The 22,630-nt window shown below is 37.9% G+C and overlaps 1 protein-coding gene and 1 pseudogene across 1 annotated transcript in view; one reads left to right on the top strand and one right to left on the bottom strand.

The window, feature by feature from the left end:
* The window catches only part of Faf1 (Fas associated factor 1), a gene marked incomplete in the record, with an annotated part of 402,697 nt that overhangs the window by 32,690 nt on the left and 347,377 nt on the right, over positions 1-22,630 (top strand). Inside the window, 1 exon segment of the mRNA XM_029563227.1 lies at positions 13,046-13,114. Coding sequence (XP_029419087.1) covers positions 13,046-13,114 — 69 coding nt within the window.
* Positions 17,678-18,051, bottom strand: LOC108490824 (annotated as a pseudogene).

The raw sequence follows: 22,630 nt of genomic DNA, 5'->3' as shown, positions 1-22,630 counted from the left end.
AAAAATTTTATTGGCCTGTTGAGTTATTCTTTTACTATTCTTTTCTCTTTCTTTTTTTTTTTTTTTGAGAGATAAGTTCTCCCTGTAGCCCCAGCTGGTGTAGAACTAGTGATGTAGACTAGGCTGGCCTTGATCTTACAGAGGTCTGTCTTCCAAGTGCTGGGATTAAAGGCATGCTCTATCAGGTCTGTCTTGGCCTGCATTATTTTGCATACTTATATTTTTTTAATTTATTAAAAAAAAATTTGCAATTATTTTTATTTTATGTGTATGAGTGTATTGCCTGAGTGTATGGTATGTAAGTGTACCTCTGTCGTGCAGTGCCCGCTGAGGTCAGAAGAGGGTTTCAGAAACCCAGGAACTGGTTGTTAGCTGCCTTGTAGGTGCTGGGAACCAAACCCAGGTCCTCTGCAAGAGCAAGCAGTGCCCTTAACTGCTGAGCCATCTCTCCAGCCCATTGTGTGCAATGCCTATGATATCATAAGTAAAATTCCCTATTTGGTGTGTTTTGAAGTGAATAGAGAGAAAGTTCTAACTTCAAGATACTGCTAGAATTGAATCATAACTATTAATATGTGATTTTGATATTTCTGTGAAATGTGATTCAAATAATGAGAAAGATTGACTTCCTCTTTTGAAAATCATGGTCTGGGCCTTTGGTTTATAGACTTTGGTATTTAATTTTTACTTGTTATTCATCAGTGATAATGTTCTGGGATATTGACCCACAATGACAGATCTATAGAACACTGATTTAAAAAAATATTTATCCTTCCTTCCTCCCTTTTAAAATATTTTAAAAAATTCTTATTTTATGTGTATAAGTGAATTGCCTACATATATGTGAGTGTACTCATGTTGTGCAGTGCCCACTGAGGTCAGAAGAGGGTGTCAAAGCCCCTGGAACTGGAGTTAGGACAGTTGTTAGCTACCATGTGGCTGCTGGGGCTTGAACCTGGGTCCTTTGCAAGAGCAGCCAGTGCTCTGAACTGCTGAGCCATCATTCCAGCTTCCCTTCCTTCTGTAGTCCCAGCTGGCCTAGAACTCACTGTGTAGGTCAGCTTGGCCTTAAAAATCGCAGAGATGTACTTGCTTCTGCCTCCTGAGTGTGAGAATTGAAGACATATACCACCATACTGATCTACTTTATTTTTATTTGATGCATATGATTATTTTGCCTGTATGTTTCTATGTGCACCATGTGGTGCAGTACCCCCAGAGGCAACAAGAGAGCCTTAGATCCCTTGGAACTGGAGTTACATGTGGTTGTGAGCCACCATATCAATGCTGGAATCTGAACCTGGGTCTTCTGCCATCTGAACCATCTCTTTATCCTTGAGACTGATTTATTAATCAGAAGAGTGTGTGTGTGTGTGTGAGTGTGTGTGTGTGTGAGAGAGAGAGAGAGAGAGAGAGAGAGAGAGAGAGCCATGGCATATGTGGGGCTGTTTCATTGTTTCTGCTGCTGTGCTGCAGACCTGAGCTTCCAGGCCATTCTCCTGCCTGCCTCCTATCTCAGCAAGAGAGAGAGAGAGAGAGAGAGACAGAGAGAGAGACAGAGAGAGAGAGAGAGACAGAGAGAGACAGAGAGAGACAGACAGAGAGAGACAGAGACAGGGTCTTCTGTTACTCAGACTGGCTTTGAACTGGGTGTGTCTGGCCTTGAACTCCTGATCTTCCTGAATCCACCTCCCTAGTGCTGGGATTACTTATTAATCAGAATGTTAATTTACAAAGAAGAGAGCACTTTTATATTGAGCATAGTACTCATAATCATTCATGGTGTCATCTTCCTGGTATTTGTATACTAGAGAAACCAGTTTGGTCTTCTGGCCTCCACAGGCATTGCACTACTGGGTCTACTTACATGCATGCAGGCAAAACACTCATAGGCATAAAATAAAAACAAATAAAAAAAATTAAAAAAGAAATGTAGCAGATAATAAATATAATGATTATACAATTAGTAAGTCTGAATTTTCTATGTTAGTCAAATATAATTATTTCTGTTTTCTCTATTCATGAAAATTAGGTACTTTGAAATTTCATTAGAGAATGCTATGTAGAAATGCTATAGTTTGCAATTTGTAAGGATGCTTGAAGTCATTCTAAAAGCTACTGATAACACTTAAAACTGTAATTGTTGCAGGGTGTGGTGACACAGGCCTTTAATCCCAGCATTTGAGAGGCAGAGGCAGGTGGATCTCTGTGAGTTCAAGGCCAGTAACTATTTGGTTTTGGTCTTTTTGAGACAGGGTCTCCCTGTAGCCCCAGCTGTCCTGGAACTCACTATGTAGACCAGGCGACAGTAACAATTTTAAAGAGGCCCAACTGTTTTCTGGGGAAGCTGATGCATTATTTGTAAGAAAACAGCTCATATCTGATTAACTGGGCTTAGTGGCTCATGCCAGTGGTCCCAGCACTCAGGAGAGGCAAGAGGATTGCAAGGTCTTCTTGGTCTACATAGTGAGTTCCAGGACAGCTAGGGGTGTATAGTGAGACTGTATCTTGACATAGAAAAGAAAGTTAGATTCTTTGTTTCCTTTGTTCCTTTCGGTGGCCTTGATGGTTTTGGTTGCCTTTTCCTGAGAACAACAAAGTTCTATTTTATTATTTATTTATTTATTTGTTTGTTTGTTTATTTATTTATTTATTTATTTTTGTGTGTGTGTCTGTGTGTTTGTGTTTGCATTCATGTCACAGTGCATGTGTGGAAGTCAGAGGACAATTTGTAGGAGTCGATTCTTTTCTTTTTTTGAGAAAAGATTGCCGTTTAGCCACAGCTGGCCTGGAACTCACTATGTAGACCAGGCTGGCCTGCCTCCCGAGTGCTGGGAGGTGTGCACCTCCACGCCCGGCTGAAGTTGATTCTTTTTCACCCCATTTTCCACAGCAAGCTCCTTTACTGACTGAGCCATCTTACCTGCTCAAGAACAAATTTTAGCCTGCAGGTGAAATTATAACCATTTAAAGCAGGATATCTCTTTTCAGGAATGATGTAGTTAGATTATAATAGATTAAGATTATTATTCGTGCTACTAACGGAAAACGAGAGAAACAAATGCACTCTAAATACTTCCATATTTTTCTATTTACTGGTTTTCAGTGTTTAAAATAGTTTGCTATGTTACAGCAAGATCAAATATTTTTTTTTTCTTTGTGATGGTGGAGATCAAACCCATAACCTTCCACATGCTAGGTAAGCTCTCCGATCACTGAACTACGTCTCCAGCCTCAAAATCAAACATTTAAAACTGTAATAGCACATTTGAGGAGTGAGTTTTGTTCTATTAGAGTATATACCTGTAGGGGCTGGAGAGATGGCTCAGTGGTTAAGAACACTGGCTGTTCTTGCAGGTTTGAATCCCAGCACCCACATGGCAGCTAACAACTGTCTGTATCTCCAGTTCCAGGGGATCCGATGGCCTCTTCTGTCCTCTGCCGGCATTGCACGACATGAGTGCACTCACATACATGCAGGCATAACACTCATACACATAAAATAAAAATAATAAATAAAATTAAAAATATATATATATACCTATAATTACTCACCATATATGCATTCGTGTACATACCCACTTACATAATCTCTGACTAATAATGGTTTAAATTTAACGGCTTTTCAACTTTTCCATTGGCAAATGCAGTATGTATTCAGTGTAACTTTACATTCAGTATAAACTTCAGTTCGAATTTTGATCTTTTTCTTGGCTACCAGCATGCAGTTCAATCCTCTTTCATGTTGCTGGGCTGCAGCAGCAAGCCGAAACTCCAGTCACCTATATGATTGAATTAAAATAACTGATACTGTACATAGTACTCTGTTGCTAAGCTATGATGTTCTCTAGAGTATGCTAAATGCATTTTTGACATGATGTTTATAGTGGGTATACTGGATGTAATCCCATTTTAAGTTGAGGAGCATCTGTATACGTACATGCACATAGAATTTACCAAATGAAACACAAATTAGTCACGCTTAAGGGTATGCCATATTAATATGTAATGATATTTATGAAAACAAATTATACCTGAAACTTGTATATTTAGCATAGGCAGAGGCAGGCAGATCTCTCTGAGTTCAAGGCTACCCTGGTGTATATAACCTGGGCTGTGTAGTGAGAACTTCTTTCAAACAAACAAAATAATTTCCTTTCATAAGTATTTCTTAGAGGCTTTACTATACTGAAGTGCATTATTTTCCAGAGATGGATTTTGTTTTTTTTTTGAAAATTTTTTTTTTTTTTTTTTTTTTTTGGTCTTTTTGAGACAGGGTCTCCCTGTAGCCCCAGCTGCCCTGGAACTCACTGTGTAGACCAGGCTGGCCTTGAACTCACAGAGAGTGCTGGGATCAAAGGCATTTCTCGGATAGTTAAAATTCTTTGACGAATTCTGGAGCTAGTCATAAAAAAAGAAGAAAAAATTTAAAAAGAAGTGAAAATGTTCATGAATTCACACTAAGCACGGGATATTGCTTGTTCCTACCAGCTGAATGAAAATCTTTCATAATAAATGGAGTATCTTAAATGCCTCTGCCTATGCTAAAATAAATATTTTATTTATTATTTTTATGTTTTTATGTGTATGTGTGTTGCCTGCATGTAGGTGAGTGCACCCGTGTTGTGCAGTTTCCATGGGGGACAGAAGAGGCTGTCAGATCCCCTGGAACTGGAGTTATGGATAATTGTTAGCTGCCGTGTGGGTGCTGGGATTTGAACCCAGGTCTTCTGCAAGAAGGTGGAGAATGAGAGGATTCAGTGTTCTTAACTGCTGAGCTCTCTCTCCAGACCTGTAAATGGGGTATCTTAAACAAATAAATGGGGCATCCTAGAGTTACCAGAAGGATATTGCCTAAGAGAGCTTAAAGATGCCTCAAAGCGGTAATTTCCAAGCACTTTAGAACAGGGCCTAAGAATATTTAAAGCAATAACCAACACCTAAAAGATGTAAAAAACTCACAATATTTAGACACAATCAAAAGTTACTAAGCATGCATGCAAGAAACAAGAAAATATGGACCCACAATCATGAGAATTTTCAATCAATAGAAATAGACCTGTAAACATAAATAGATCTATAAATGATATGTACAGTAGAGTGAGTAGAGAAGGTCATCAAAAGATACGTATTTCTTATATGCCCCACAAGGAGGATGAAAGTAGACTGCACATGTAATTCAGGGGTAGAGCATGTACAATGTCTTGGGTTTGGTCCCAAAGGCAGGGATGTGGAGGAAATAGTCAGTCATGGAAGATCATGTTGTGTGAACAAACCCACACCCCTGACTGTATGGTATAGCATGACCATATATATGGTCTATCATTGACCAAAACAGTGTTATGTAATTAGGGGGTTAGTGTGTTTGTGTATGTGTCTGTGTATATGTATACCCATATACATATCTGTATCATATATCTACATCTGAATTTTTAGATGTACATCTCAGGTCGTAGATAACTACATAGTACTCCTAGAGTATCTTTTATTTGATTACTTTTAAGAGTTTTTATTGATGTTCATTGTACATAGTGCTGTTTTATAGACAGTTTCTTCAAGTACTTTAACCACACTCACCTCCTCTCATTCTCTACCTTAGTTTTATTCTTTTCCTCTCCTGCTACTTTCTTCTGTTCCCCTTGTTTCTCTTCCACTTTGATGTCATATATATGTATTATATATTTATATGTACACATATGCATGCATATAGTTTTATGTAGTCATAAAAAATTCTAGGACCAATTAATGAGAGAAGAGCATGTGGCACTTGTGTTTCTGTGTCTAATTTATTTTGCTTAATATTTTTTCTCTAGATGTGTTCATTTTCCAGCAAATCACAAAATTTCATTATTTATGGCTGAATAAGTGACTCCATTACATATATATGCCACATTTCATTTAACTATTAATCTGTGATGGGAACCTAGGCTTATTCCATTACTTGGCTTTTGTAAATAGTGCGGCAGTAAATTTTGATGTGCAGGTATCTCTGTGATAAGCTGCTTTAGAGTCAGTCCTTCGAGTATATACCCAGAAGGTGGTATAGCTGGGTCATATGGTGGTCCTATCCCTCTGGTTTGTTTGTTTGGGGGTTTTGTTTTGAGATAAGGTCTCCCTGTAGTGCCAGCCGGCCTGGAACTCTCTATGTAGACCAGTCTGGCCTGGGTCTCACAGAGATCCCACAGAGATCTGCCTGCTTCTGTCTCCCAAGTGCTGGGATTAAATAGGTTTTAAATTTTTTTTAAATTTTATGTGAGTGTATTGCCTGCATGTGTGTAAGTGCACCTGTGCTGTGCAGTGCCCTCGGAGGTCAGAGGAGGGGGTCTGATCCTCTGGAACTGGAGCTGCAAACAGTTGATGGTTGTTAGCCTCCATCTGGGTGCTGGGAATTGAGCCTTCATCCTGTGTAGCAGCAGCCAGTGCTCTTCACCACTGAGCCATCTCTCCAGCCCCTAGTTTTTTTTTTTTTTAAATTCCTCAAGGGTGACATCATACAAAGCATTCAGGGTACAGCTTCTGGCATCCTTTTGCTTTCTTTCTTTTTTTTTTTTTTTTTTTTTTTTTTTTTTTTTTTTTTTTTTTTGCTTTTGTTTTTGTTGTTGTGTTTTGAGTCTCCCTAGTAGCCCCAGCTGGCCTACAACTGGCTATGGAGACCAGGCTGGCCTGGATCTCATAGAGCTCTGCTTGCCTCTGCCTCCTGAGTGCTGGGATTAAAGGTGTGTACCATCATGCCTCTCCTGTAATAGCCTCTTGATAGATTGTTCCCTTAATCAGTATGTAGTGATTTTTGGTATCTCTTCTGAGTAATTTTGGTTTGAAATTTTTGTCCAGTATTAGGATAGTGACACCTGCTTATTTCCTAGTTCATTTTCTTGGAATACCTTTTCCATCCTTTCACTTTAAGGTTGGGTCTATCTTTAATGGCGAGGTGTATTTCTTGGAGGCAGCAAATGGATGGTTCTTGTTTTTTAGCCTAATATGTTTGTGTGTGTGTGTGTGTGTGTGTGTGTGTGTGTGTTGTGTATGTGTGTGTTTTGATTGGAAGACTGAAGCAATGAATGTTCAGAGCTAATAAAAGGTTTGTATTAATTCATGTAATTTTGTTTTTGATTTGTTTGATATTTTTGTATTCCTCATTTGCTTAACTATTCTGTGATTTGTTCTTTCTTGAAGCCTCATGAATGTGTTTAGCTTTTTTTTTAGTCTGAAGGAATCCATCTGTATTTTCTGTTCATTTAGTATTCCCATGAATTCCTTTAGCTTCTTTTTAAAAAATATTTTATTTATTATTTTTATGTGCATGAGGGTATTGCCTGCATGTATGTAAGTGCACCTGTGTTGTGGAATGCCTGAGGAGTCAGAAGAGGGCACTGGATCCCTGGAACCAGTTATGGACAGTTGTTAGCCATCATGTGGGTGCTGGGATTTGAACCCAGGTCCTCTGCATGAGCAGTCAGTGCTCTTAACCACTGAGCCATCTCTCTAGCCCCTTACCATCTTTTATTTCAATTGTAGAAAGCTTTACTATTCTCTTTCAGTTTTGACAGATAGTTTTGCTGGGTATAATAGTCTGGGTTGGGAATCTTTCAGAGCTAGAAATACATCATTCAAAGCCCTACTGGCTTAAATTTTTAAAAATTTATTATTTTTGTCTTTTTGAGACAGGGTCTCCCTGTAGCCCCAGCTGTCCTGGAACTCACTGTGTAGACCAGGTTGGCCTCGAACTCACAGACCTGCCTCTGCCTCCCAAGTGCTGGGATTAAAGGCATGTGCCACCAGGCCTGGCTGAATTTTTTGAATGTTTTTATTATATATATTAATGATGACTTCTTGTAAATAAGTTTTTCTAAGCCATTGAAGGTTTCCTTTAAGAATGAAATCACATGTGTATTGAATATGGTTGTCATTGGTAGATGAGGTAATAGTCAAGTATTTCAGAAATCATTTGTAATGGGTAAGAAAACTTTTTTTTGTGTGGGGGGGTATGGATACAAGGATATGCCTTTGGATAATAGTTCCTTTTTTCATTTCTGAAATAAAATACACTGACAAAAGCAACTTAAGGAAGGAATGGTTTATTTTAGTTCAGAGTTCAAGGGTACAGTTCATAATGGTGGAGAAGTCATGGCAGAAACAACTTGAGGCTTGCTGCATTGCCCCTGTAGTCAGGGAGAGAGAACAGTAATGCTGGTGCTCATCTAGTTTTCTCTTGTTAATGGCCAAAATCCCATCCCAGTGAATGGAGCGATCCACGGTGGGTAAATCTTTCTCTGTTAATTAATCTAATCAAGATCGTTCCCCACAGGCATGTTCAGATGCCTGTCTTTCAGATGATTGTAGATCTTGTCAAATTGACATTTGAGATTTACCCTCACAAATACCAACCTCAGATTTGTACAGGTACCTACATATAAGGCCAAGAATTTCCAGAAATGTTGCTTTCTAGAAATGTGGTAGGAAACACTTAAATCCCCAGTGTTTTGTGCTCTTCTCTCTGTCTTCTCCCCTCTTTCTCTTTTCTCCTTCCCCTCCCATCCAATCTAGACCACAACAATCCATATTTGGAGGAAGATATTCTTATCTTTTTCTTCCCACCATAATCTATCCATATTCTGATTGCCTTTGCCTTTTCTTTTATAGTTTTTGATTGACAGAAATATGCTTCTTTTAAAAAATATTTTAAAATTACTGTGTGTATGGGCACATGCATGATGTGTGTGGGGGGGTATGTGTGCCAGGCACACATGTGGAGATCAGGAGACAACTTTTTGGAGTCAGTGATTTCTTTTGTGTGTTATGAATATTAATTTCCTTGGCTGAATTGTTTATTGTTTGGCATCCATTTAATTCTTCATAAAGACATTCTTAGATATTACAAACTAGCACTATTACTTGTTTTTAGCAACCTTGAAAGGTTGAGTAGATTGGGAGTTTTTTCTTGACCAAAATTTAAATTTTAATCCAGATTATCTTGTGTTTAACCTGAATAACAGGTCAGACAAAATAATTTACTTTTTCTTCTACTTTGTTAGGGCCCATGCTTTTTTGTTTTTTTGCTCAGTGGTTTTAGAAATTTTTAGACATTTCCCATAGGCAATCTACATTTTAACATATTGCTGCCCCTAGTTGCCTCAGAGGATTAAGGTAGTAGTTTGAGTCATCTGGAGGAACTTCATTTAAACACACATTATTGGACTCCAAATACAATTTGTGGTTCAGGGATATTGCATTGGGCCTGAGAAGTTATGCATTTTAAACCAGTTCTCAGGTGATGCTGATGTTGCCAGGCAAGGAAGAAAAAATTGAAAGAGGAATTTAAAGAAGCTCTAGCCTTAAAAGACATTTAAGATCATGAACCCAGTGTAAATCACTATATAGAATAACCTATTTTCCTCTTCCAGTTGTTGAAATCTTTCCTGGTCCAATTTAAATGTTTTCTGCTTCTTAGAACCTTTCTCTGTATCCAGTTGAAATTCATTTTCCTTTTCCCTTGTCTCACATATAGTTTTTAGCTTCAATTATAGCAATCATTTCATTCTAGTTAATAAAGAAAATTGTTGACATCGGGAGTAGATCATGAATTAATGAGTTATCTTTGCCTTCCTTCCCTCTCCACGTCAGAGTGGTCACCAAATTTCATTAGATTTTCAATGAATTAAGGTAACTAGTAATATATGAATTATTGTCTCCAATTCATTATATTTTTCATCAGTGATTAAGAGAGACAATTCTGTGGGGTAAAAATGTTCTGGCTTTGGAATTCTATTAATTTACTAGCCATGTGGCCCTGAGTATATTGCTTAACCTCTATGATGGTTACTTTTAATTGTCAACTTGACAATTAGAATCACCTGTGAAGGGATTGCCTGGATCAGATTGGCCTGTGGCCATGGGGGTGTGGTGGTGGTGGTGGTGGTGGTGGTGGTATCTTGATTGCCTTAATTGATGTGGGAAGACCTAACCTGAAGGTGTATGACCTGATTTTGAGTTCTAGACAGTATAAGAGTAAAGAAAGGCTAGTTGAGTGTTATGCATGCATTTACTCTCTGTGTTCTTTGAATGTGATGTGACCAGTTGTATCATGCTCCTGTTACTGTGACTACACTCCCACCCTCACCCCAGTGATGGACTGTAACCTGGAATTGTGACCTAAAATAAACCCCTTTACCCCTAAGTTGCTTTTATCAGACTATTTTATCACATAAACAGAAATGAAACCAGGGAATTTCCTTGAAATGTTGGTTTCTTGTTATTAAAATGGGCATAGTTGTGTTAAAAGGTTGGTAAGACGATTGAATGAAATACTGTTACTTGGGTCATATTTGTCAAATTTTTATGTGTAAGAATTTTCATGGACATATATTTATCTTCTGTGGTTATTGAGAGGATTAAAACATAATGTAAATTACTTGACATAATTAACTTAACTCTCAGTGTCTTACGAGTTTTATGCTAATGATAACAGATTCATTTTTAGTGTTCTCTGTGGCCTTATTTTCATAATTTGAGAATTTTGTTACTTGAGTGTTCTTTACTGTATTTGGATAGTTAAGTTTTATAACCTCTTTCTAGGTCTTAGGGAAAAATGAAAAGAAACCTCCTCCAGTGCATTTCTGTGTTTGCTTCAGAAGGCTGAGAATTACATGATCACAGGAGCATGGAACCATGACTCATCAGCTCCAGGCTCACACGAGAGGGTCATAGCTCTGGATCACTTTTTTTTTTTTTTAACTTTTTTTCACATTTTTGAGCCTGTAGCCCCAGCTCACTGTGTAGACCAGGCTGGTCTGCAACTCACAGAGATCTGCCTGCCTCTGCCTCCTAAGTACTGGGATTAAAGATGTGCGCCACCATGTCCAGCTTTTTAAAAAAAAACATTTTATTATTTTTATGTGTATATGTGTATTGCCTGCATGTATGTGAGTGCACCTATGTTGTGCAATGCCTCGGAGGTCAAAAGAGGGCATCAGATTCCTCAGGAACTGGAGTTAAGGATGGTTCTTAGCCTCTATGTGGGTACTAGATATTGAACCTGGGTCCTCTGTAAAAGTAGTGCTGTTAACTGCTGAGCCATTTCTCCAGCTCCAGGTTTACTTTTTGCAGAAGTGGGACCACAGCCCTGACTCATAAAGGGGACCACAGCTCCAGCTCATGGGAGTTATTATTATTATTATTATTATTATTATTATTATTATTGTGTGTGTGTGTGTGTGTGTGTGTGTGTGTGTGTGTATGCCACTTGGTGAGTGGAGGCCAGAGGACAGCTTTCAGGAGCTGGTATTTGGGATCTTTGTAGGATCTAGGGATCAAACTCAGGTCATCAGGTTGGTATCACAAGTGCTTTTGCCCACTGAACCATCTCACTGACTCTTCTGTTATGATTCTGATGTTTGATTTTATAAGTGAGTTGGTATTTTTCTCCTATAGCTTTTAATATTCTTTGTTTTGCTATCTTGGCATTTTGAGTGTGCTCTGTTGTAGAGAGGTTTTTCTCTGGATGTGTCTATTTGGAGTTCTAAATGTGTCTTGTTATCTTTTTCTCTGTATGTCAATTCTTCTAACTACCTTCTATCATCATCTATCTATCTATCTATCTATCTATCTATCATCTAATTTATCTATTATTTATTTATTTTTATTTATTTGGTCTTTTTAGACAGGGTCTCCCTGTAGCCCCAGCTGGCCTGGAACTCACTATGTAGACCAGGCTGGGCTTGAACTCATAGAGATCCACCTGCCTCTGCTTTGCGAGTGCTGGCACTAAAGGCATGTGCTGCCATGCCTGGCTTGTATTTCTTTTTTATATGTATGAGTGTTTTGCATACATGTACGTGCACCATGTGCATGCAGTGCCCCACAGAGGCCATGAGAGGGCATTGGATCCCTTGGAACTGTAGTTACAGATGATTTTTAGCTGTCATGTGGGGACTGGGACACAAACTTGGTCCTCTGCAAGTGCAGACAGCACCATTGGAGCCATCTCTATCTATCTATCTATCTATCTATCTATCTATCTATCTATCTATCTATCTATCATCTATAATCTATCATCTGTCTATCATCTATCTATCATCTATCTATCTATCTATCATCTATCTATCATCTATCTATCTATCATCTATCAAGTCTAATTTATGTTCCCCAAATACTCTTGGGTATAGGTCCATCCTCTTGAGCCTCGTTAAGCCTAACTGGCATCATCCCCTTAAAGAAAACTGAATTTCCCTCTCCCAGCAGCTATCAATTGCTAATAGATCTTCAGCAAAGGCTAGAGCTTGCCAACTCCTCTGCCACCCCGACCCCCATACACACACATTGGATATTTGCCTGGCTTGGGCTTGCATAGGTCTGGTATACAGAAGTGCTGTGGGTTAATATGTGAAACTGTCCTGTTGTGTCCAGAAAACAGTTTCCTTGTATTCATCCACCACCTCTGGCTCTTAGCATCTTTCCACCCCCTCTTCTGCAATAATCTCTGAGCCTTGGAAGGAGTGTGTGTAATATAGGTGTCCCATATAGGGATGTGAGGTCGCAGCTTTTTATTCTCAGCACATTGACCAGTTGTGGGTCTCTGTTAATTGCCATCGGCTGTAAGAAACTTCTCTGGTAAGATTTGATAGATAACACTATTAAGTCTGGCAGGTGCATGGGGTTGTGCAGCCTGAGCTAGACCTGGGAGAAGACAATGTACAGGGAATACTGGGGTTGGGCTATGGCTTTAGGTTTTTGAGGCAGTGTCTCAGGTTGTTTAGGGTGGCCTCAAACTCACTATGTAGCCAAGGATGACTTGAACTCCTAATCCTCCTGCCTTTACCTCACAAGTGTTAGGATTACAAGTGTTTGCTACCACACCTGGCTTACTGTAATTTGTAAATTTTGTAATTAAGAATCTCTAAACTGTATGTATAAATTACTCAGAAGTATAAGCCACTTGGCTTTATTCATATGTGTATTTAAGTTTAAATTTTATATTATACAATTTACATTTTAAATTTAACCTCACTTCTAAAATTATTTCTAAAATGCTTATTTACTTGGTTTTCAGGCATGTACTGGCATTGAAAACATCGATGAAGCTATTACATTGCTTGAACAAAATAATTGGGACTTAGTGGTAAGTACTTTTTAAAATTCTTGGCCTGTGTTTCAACTTTATGAATTATTGAATAGCTTTAACATTCATTGTAGATGGTTCAGCTTACCATAGCCAATCTGAAGCTTACCAGAATGAATGAAATTGAATCATCTTTAATATGAAATCATAATTTAGTTCAATATTAAATTAGTAAATGATTTTTAATATTTAGATAATTGAAATGATAGTTCTTTTATCTCACTGTGTATCAGAGTCATCCCTCCATGTAGTATTTTGGCATGTCATCATTGTTCCTGAATGAGTAACTCTAGTTGATATTTCAGTGTAACTTCCTGGGACCATCACTGATGATTGCTTCATTTTAAAGTTATTTAAGAAGTAGTATTCTACTGTGGTTTCTTTCAGAACTTGGGGAATTTTATCATAAAGGTAACCACAGTTTTTCAACTTTTTGACTGTAACTCAAGGAAGACACAGCATAATACTAAAAAATTCACTTACTGAAAGCAAAGTAAAAGTAAATTGTATTGGAGCAACACTTGTGTTAGGATTACAACAGTACTTGGGAAATGTAATTTTTTTTGGTCTCTTTGAGACAGGGTCTCCCTGTAGCCTCAGCTGGCCTGGAACTTGCTATGTAGACCAGGTAGCCTCAGAGAGATCTGCCTGCTTCTGTCTGCCAAGTGCTGGGATCAAAGGCATGTGCCCCAACACCCCTATTGTTTGCTTTTTTTTCTTTTTAAAGCTAAGGTCTCACTTCACTGTGTAACCCAGGCTGTCCTGGAACTCATTTTATAGCCCAGATTGGTTTTATATTTAAAATCCTTTTGCTTCAGATTCCCGAGTGCTGGGATTACAGATGTGTGGCATCCTACCTGGCTAGAAGTGCTAGTGTTGAAAGTCAGAGTTTAAGGAGTCTGCTTACAGAAGTTAGATTAGAGGTACATGTACATATTGCATGGAGTCATATAGTTCTTAGTATGTCTGTGCTTTATGTAGATCTTCCATTAATATTTTTAGTCAATGTAAAAATCAGATTATTAAACTGAAAACTCACTGTAATGAAATGAGAAGATAAAAAGTTTATAAACAAAATATTGACAGTTTGAGCATCCCTAATCCATAAACCTCAAATCAAAACGTTATAACATCTGAATTAATTAATTTTTTGGAGACAGGGACTCACTATGCAGTCCCAGCTGGCCTGAAGCTCACTATGTAGATCAGTCTGGCCTTGAATTTAGAGCTCTGCCAGCCTCTCTGCCTTCCAGTGCTGGTATTAAAGGTGTGTACTACCCCCAGCCTGGTCTACATACCAAGTTCCAGGACAGCTGAGTCTATAAGAAGACCCCGTCTCAAAAGGCCTAAAAAAAAAGAAAAAAAAAGGTGAATACTATCACACCCAGACCAAATCTGAAACTTTCTGAATGCTGAAATGTCACATAAGATTTTCTTGATTTTGAGGCCGGTGTGGTAGCACACACCTTTAGTCCCAGCACTCTGGAGGCAGAGGCAGGTGAATCTCTGTGAGTTCCAGGCCAGCCTGGTCTACATAGTGAGTTCAGGCCAGCTGGGGCTACAGGGAGACCCTGTCTCAAAAAGACAAAAAATCAGAACAAAACAAAAAGAACCTTTTGGCTGGGCGTGGTGGTGCAAACCTTTAGTCCCAGCACTCAGGAGACAGAGGCAGGTGGATCTCTGTGAGTTTGAGGCCAGCCTGGTCTACATAGTGAGTTCAGGCCAGCTGGGGCTACAGGGAGACTCTGTCTCAAAAAGACAAAAAAAAAAAAAAATTCTTGATTTTGGGGTGGAAGAGATGGCTCAGCATTTAAGAGCACTGGGTGTTCTTGTAGAAGACCTGGGTTCAAAATTCAGCACCCACATGGCTGCTAATAACTGAGCCTAACTCCAGTTCTAGGGGATCTGACACCCTCTTCTGGCCTCTGGGTACTGCATGACATAAATGCACTTATACACATACAAATGTAGCACTCACATACATAAAATAAACAAATAAATTTTTGTATTTTGGAGCATTTTGGATTTCAGATGTTTTGATTAGGGGTGTTCAAATAATTCTATGCAGCTATTTAAAACTGAAAAAAATTCCAAACCTGAAATTATTTGTGGTCTTAAACATTTTAAATAAAAATATTCTTCCAAAATCACTTTTTTGTTTGTTTGTTTGTTTTGGTCTTTTTGAGACAGGGCTCCCTGTCTTCCCAGCTGGCCTGGAACTCTCTATGTAGACCAGGCTGGCCTTGAACTCACAGAGTGCCTTCCTCTGCTTCCCGAGTGCTAGGATTAAAGGCTTATGCCACCAGGGCCTGGTTCCCAAAGCACTTTTAATCTCATCACTCAAGAGTTAATATATTCATTTCCTGGGGCTGGAGAGATGGCTCAGCGGTTAAGAGCACTGACTGCTCTTGCAGAGGACCTGGGCTCAATTCCTAGCACCCATATGGTGGCTAACAACCATCTGTAACTCCAGTTCCGGGGGAATCCAACACCTTCTTCCTATCTCTGCAGGCATTGTACAACACAGGTGCACTTACACACATGTAGGCAATACACTCATACACATAAAATAAAAATAATAAAATATTAAAAAATACTCATTAAGTGTATTTATTCCAGGTTGTCTCTTATGTTATTAGACTTTTAATTGAAAGTAGGATTATTTTATAACAATATATTAAAAATATTTTACCATTTTAATTTTATGTGTATGTGAGTGTATTGCCTGCTTGTATGTAAGTGCACTGAGGTCGTACAATGCCTGTGGAGGTCAGAGAGGGCATCAGAGTCCCTGGAACTGGAGTTAGACAGTTGTTAGCTGCCATGTAGGTGCTGGGAATTGAACCTGTGTCCTCTACAAGAGCAGCCAGTGATCTTAACCACCGAGCCATCTCTCTAGCCCCCCATAACAATATTTTTATAAACTGTATTTCACTTACTATGATATTATCATTTTTCTATTCTACTAAATATGGCTGTTCATTTAAAAATGTTTGCATAGTGTTTCATGTTCTTGTAATAAAATTTACTAGCCATTCTTGTTCTGTTGAGCATTTAAGATTTGTGCAATAGTTTGCTATTGTGAGATTGTGCTTTTTATTGTAGAGAACATTCTTATACATGCATGTTATATGTTTAACCTAGTACTGTATCTGAAAGAAACTGAATATAATTAGTTTGTAACTGAATTTCTGGGTCAAATTGCATGAATACTTTTAGGGTTTTGGATACTTAGAGACTAATGAACTTACTCATTTAAGTTTCTGCCACTTATGCGTATTATAGATATGCCTCTTTTCATTTGAACCAAATTTTGGCACGGGAAAATTTAGAAATATTTCTGCGGTCTGATCCCAAATTCATGCCACTTCTATTGGTGGGTGTTGGGGTGAGAGGCAGCAACTTATTTGGAGTGATGTTTCCAGGCTATCTGTCCTGAAATTTAGTTTATATATAGTTGATGTATTTTTGGGTTAAAAAGCCTCTGTATTAGTTACTTTTCTGTTGCTTTGATAAAACACCATGATCAGAGGGAGAGTTGTTGGGGAGGCGTAGCAGGAGGCTGCTGGGAAGGAAAGCTGAGAGCTTACATCTTCAAGCACGTGTAAGAAGCAGAGAAAGCAAACTGGAAGTGAGACAAGGTGTTAAACTGTTAAAGCTCACCCCCAGTGACATAGTTCCCCTAACAAGACCAGACCTCTTGAGCCTCCCCAAACAACACCATCATCTGGGAACAAAATGTTCAAATATTTGGGCCTGTGGGGGACATTTCTCACTCAAACCACCAAGCCATTCTTGAATGAGATTGATGAGAGGAATAAAGGAGGAAGAAAAGAAGATTGAGAGTAATGGTCTGTAAGTCTTTGATGTGGAAATTAATTAGAGTGTGTGCTGTTCCTAGTTCTTTATCTCCTTCCTACTGGTTCATATATATTAGTTTTGAAATTTAAAACATCTATTGTATGAATATTGCTTCAACCCAACCTTTCTAGAATGTTGCAAAAGAAATTTCCCAGATAATTGAGTAATTGAATGGTAAATTACTTTCTATGTACTTATTATGTGCTTGATTTTGGAAAATATTGTCAATTAGCCCCCCCCCCCCACCTTTCTGGGCTCTTTCCACACTCTCTGATTTCTGGGGATTGAACCAGGGTTTTTTATATACTAGGTAATATTCCTACCACTAAGCTGTGCCTCTAGTCCTCCATATTGTCTTTTACAACCTTAACATTGCTTTTCTTTTGAAATTTATCTCCTAGCTGTTTTTTCTCTGCATTTTATCTCTCACTTTTATTTTCAATGAAGATTGATGTACTTTGCAGCTGTTCTGTTTAGTATATGTTCATTTTTTAAAATCTTTTATTTTTTTTTAGACAGGGTCTCCCTGTAGCCCCAGCTGACCTGGAACTTGCTGTGTAGACCAGTCTAGCCTCAATTTCACGGAACTCTGCTTGCCTCTGCCTCCTGAGTTGGGGGGATTAAAGGTGTGCGCCACCATTCCCAGCACCAATAATAAAAATAAAGTTTTATTTTTCTAAATGTACAGTCGGTTGAACCTGTTTAGGCATCTTCACCAGCAGCTGGGGCATCTCCACCCTATGTGTTTCTGGTGTAAATTATTTGGGTTCTGTGTTTTGAAACCAGTTTGATAAGTCCTTTACTAAGGAGCTCCTGAAGGTCTGCCTTGGCTAGGGAACCTCGAATTTTCAGTCTGTCAGAGACCACAGCTGGGGTAATAAGTTTATACTTGTGATCTTCCTTACAGAGTTTGTCATATGTAGCTTTGTCAAACAGGACCAGTTGTTGAGCTTGTCCAGAACTTTGCCTTTGGACCACTTCTTTTTGGCCTTACCTCCAGACTTGTTTGCTGGGTCGTTGTCTTTCTTAGCCAACTTCCTGGTATCCTTCTTCTTTGTCTTGTCCTTGGGTGGCATGGTGAAGCTCAGAGCAGTGGCACCACTGCACCCTCGCTAAGATGTCAGACAAAAAGGAAGCAACTATTTTTTTAATTATTTTTATTTTATATGTATGAGTTTTATGCCTGTGTATATGTAAGTGCACCTGTGTTGTACACGCCCACAGAGGAGAGAAGAGAGCCTCAGATTCCCTGGAACGGAGCTATGGATGGTTGTTAACTGGCATGTGGGTGCTGGGATTTGAACCTGGGTCTTCAGCAAGAGCAGTCGGTGCTCTTAACTGCTGAGTCATCTCTCCAGCCCCAGCACTGACTATTCTTGAGGAACTTTAAGTTAGGTTATATATGCAAAAATTCTGAAAATAAAAATAACATAAACATTAATACTTTGGGAATATGTCTTGCCTCACATTTCACTTAACATGTACTCTCTATACATATAGTTAAGGCAGAATAAATGTCATTGCAGTACAGATTATTTCTTGGAAAATGAGACTCAATTTCCATTTATATCTAGAAAGGTAAGTACATGAAGAAGAATTATTGGAAGTGAGTTAGAATCTTTTAATTAAAAACTACTCTCTACAACTGCTCACTTTCTGTTTTCACTATAAATGAGTTTGGGCAGGGGAAGAATATAAAACTATGTACTTTGTATAATTTTGCATTGTCTTAATGGTAGCTTAGTAGCAAACATTGAATCGATATTGCTCAAAAAGTTCTAGCATTTCAATCAAAGGGATTGAAATTTAATTTATTGAGGATGACTTTGGCCAAGGAACATCTCTCTGAATCTTTTAACCTCATATCAAATAAAGTATTTAGTCTGGTTTGTACTCAAGCTTTGATCCTATATGAAATATTTATGCAGAATCTATTGTGTTCTAATTTTTTGTAAAGATTCTATGATAAATAATATGTGAATATCAATAGAAGCAAACATTGTAGAACTTTATACATTAGAAATGCTTGCACGCATCCTATTTTGTTTAATCCTTTGAACATCATAATGTAGATTACTGTATAATGTGAATAGTGACTAGAAAAGGTGCTTGACCAGTTCTTTCACAGAAGCTACCCCCCCCATGTGTTTATGAAGTTGTTTAAATAAATTAAAATTTCCCCTAAGATCTAGCAGGTTCAGGGAAAGATATTTAATATATATTTGATGGTCTAGAGCTAACTGAAATAAATGAAAAGTAGTATTAACCTAGCCATACTGCCTTTCAAGCATTCTGTGTTCTTAAGAAATGCTTTTTGAACTTTGTACTGTTTTTTTCTGTAGTTTGCTGCCTGTGCTGACACTGCTGTTTTGTAGAAGAAAGACTGTTCCAACACATGTTCCAACCTAAGAAAAAAAAAATGAGCCAGTGTGTGCACTGACAGACACACCATCGCTGAATTTCTAGTTCTCAAACATGTATTTTTTTATTAAGAAGACATTATATTAAGTCATATACACAAAACAGTGAAGACCAAGAAAAGTGATCACATTTCAAGTTTCGTTGAGGTGTTTTGAGACTTTTCCACACCACCAATTTCACCTTTTGAAGAAATATATAAATATATATAAGATTTTATTATTTTAATTTTATGTGTATGCGTGCATTGCCTGCATGTAGGTAAGTGCACCTGTGTCGTGCAATTCCTTTGGAAGTCAGAAGAGGCTGTCGGATCCCCTGGGACTGGAGTTACGGACAGTTTTGGCTGCCATGTGGGTGCTGGGATTCGAAGCCGGGTCTTCTGCAAGAACAAGCAGTGTTCTTAACTGCTGAGCCATTTCTCCAGCCCTGAAGAAATATATTTTAATAGTTACCCTAAAATCGGCTAGAATACTCTCTTTCACTACCATGCTCAATTCTCAAATATGTGCTATTTTTTCTACTTTAAACAGTGTTATGAACACCTGCAGTTTTATGAATGAATAGTCTGACCAGTGACATAATGAGTCTCTGTCCTCAGAAAGCAGTCAAGTCTTGAGTCCTGCCCTTCATCAATAGCCTTCAGATGCTGTTTAAATTTGCACAGACACTTGCTCTGAGAAAGGAGAAATGACCATGAAGGAATATCTCATACTGTTTTTTCTTCCTTGGCTTGAAAAATCTTTGTTTCTTTTGCCATTAAGGGACCATCAGCTCGACCCGAGAGCAGTCCTGCCTTCTACCATTTTATCCTTTTCTTGAGAGTTGCTAGACATGTGAAATGACTGGACACATGAAATTGTTTACGTACTTTATTTATTTAATCCCCACAGCAACTCTACATCGTAGGTAGAGCTAATTTACTTTTGTATTTGAGAAACTCACCAAAGTTAACTAAATTGTGTAATGTCACTTAGCTTTTGGGAAGCAGAAGTGATTGTTTTTTCAACTCTAATCAGTCCATCTATTAGAAGTTTTTGTACTTTTAAACTAATAATGCAACCTTATTTTTAAAATGGCTATCAGAATCTACCTATACTCAATATGCCATTCATCGCCAAACTTTTTCTTCATACTATTCAACAACTAATTTTATATTGTCAAGTGAAAGATATTGACTTAATAATACTAAGCATGCTCTTGCTTTGGTTCAAGTAGATTTTAGGATTCTAGAGGAAAGAAATTATATTTTCTAAATAGTTTTCACTTTGGCATATCATAGTTGCTTGATGTGTGCCTTATCGATTTTATTATTAGCACTCTTTTTTTTCTGTTCCTTTCCCTTCATTTGTATATTTTACAGTCTTTGCTCTTATGACTTGACTTACAAATGTTACTTTTCCTTATCTGACAACCAAGTTTGAGGAAAGTGAAATGATAACCCAGCCACCTGAGGGAAAGGGCAGAACTGGTTTTAGTACCTTCCTAGTAGGGTTTAGATGGTCTGTTCCAGCTGTGGCATTCTTGTGGAAAAGCTTTTTACAAATCCTTCTGTCCTTTTTAAAAATAAATATTTCATAATTTCTTTTTCCCATTTATTTTTGGTTGTGCTAATTTGCCATAAGGATAAGTCAGTATATAAAACAACCTGCTTGAAAAAAATTTTTTTATCAGTTTTCCTTCTGGAGAAATTTCAAAATGACAAAAGATTCCTGATATATTTAAGGTATAATTCAGTTAATATCAAATAGTTGATTTCTGCTTTTCAAAAAAAACCCAATTGTTACTAATGCCCACTCATGTTAGCTTATGTTATCAAATTGGATCTATTTGAGGCCTACAGTTTTCCCATTGATTGCAACTTTATTTTCTATTTACTTTTGCATTAGACTTTGCTCCATATGTGCTGGATCACTTTTCTTTTAAACATAATGAGGTTCTAAAAATCACTTTATTGAATAAACTAAACATCTCATCTCTTTATAATTTTTTTTTCTGTCTTTTTTGAGACATGGTTTCCTTGTAGCCTCAGCTGTCCTGGAACTCACTATGTAGACAGGGCTGGCCTGCCTCTGCCTCCCAAGTGCTGGGATTAAAGGCGTGCGCCACCACACCCGGCTTTTTTTATAAAATTTATATTAGATAACTGTTCACATTTGTTCTAATCATTTACCAGGAAATGGTGTTGTTGTTAAATGTAGTTTGGAAATTTGTGGCAAATACCCATGAGGTTCTACATCTTTAAATTTAATGAACTACAGGCTGAAAATATTTGGAAACAAAAATTTGTACTGAATGCACATACATTAAAAAAAATCTAGTCATTCATTATTCCCTAAACAATGCAGTTAAGATAACTGTTTCCATGACATTTTAACATAGTATTTGTTATACATTACAAATCATCTAAAGGTGGTTGAAGCCATCTAAGAGAATATACATAGATTGTATGTAGAGAGAACGACATTTTATGTAAGGGGCTTGAGAATCCCACAGTCTTTGGAATCTTTTGGACTGGGGATCGGGTGTCCTGAATCAAATCCCCATAGATACAAAGGAAGAGTTATAGTTACTATCTTCATTTCATTTCATTTTATGTCATTTCATTTCATGTCATTTCCTGTACTACTTACCTACCATGCTTTAGAACACAGTTAAACTACTTAAATGAAGCTGATCACTTCAAGTGTGAAGTGGCTCACACTTTTAATTTCAGCACTCAGGAGGCAGAGGTAACTCCATCTCTGTGAGATCAATGCTGGTCTGGTCTACAAGTTCCAGGCCAGCTGGAGCTACAGGAAGATCCTGCCTCAAAAAAAAAAAAAAAGCTTAATTAAAGGCAATAGGGAATTCTACTTAATGCTGGCATACTAAAGGCTTAATATTAATCTTTTTAATTTTGTAGAGACAGGGTCTCCCTGTAGCCCCAGCTGCCTGGAACTCACTATGTAGACCAGGCTGGCCTTGAACTTAGAGATCCGCCTGCCTCTGCCTCCCAAGTGTTGGGATTAAGCACCACCACACCTGGCTGCTTAATATTAATCTTGAAAGAAATACTATACACTACTTTATGACTTGAATATCTAAAAGAAAATGAAAGTTTGAATTATTTTGTTAATAAAATCATTCCTATCAAGCAAATGTGCTGTATGTTTGATACATTTTAAAGCTTGTCAACGTACAAGTTAGCTTGATTTTAAAAATGGGCTTATTTTGTCAAGTTGCTCTATGCTGTCT

Source organism: Nannospalax galili, unplaced genomic scaffold, assembly GCF_000622305.1.
Source record: "Nannospalax galili isolate Female #2095 unplaced genomic scaffold, S.galili_v1.0 scaffold655, whole genome shotgun sequence".
NCBI lineage: Eukaryota > Metazoa > Chordata > Mammalia > Rodentia > Spalacidae > Nannospalax > Nannospalax galili.
This window is presented reverse-complemented; position numbering and strand designations above follow the sequence as displayed.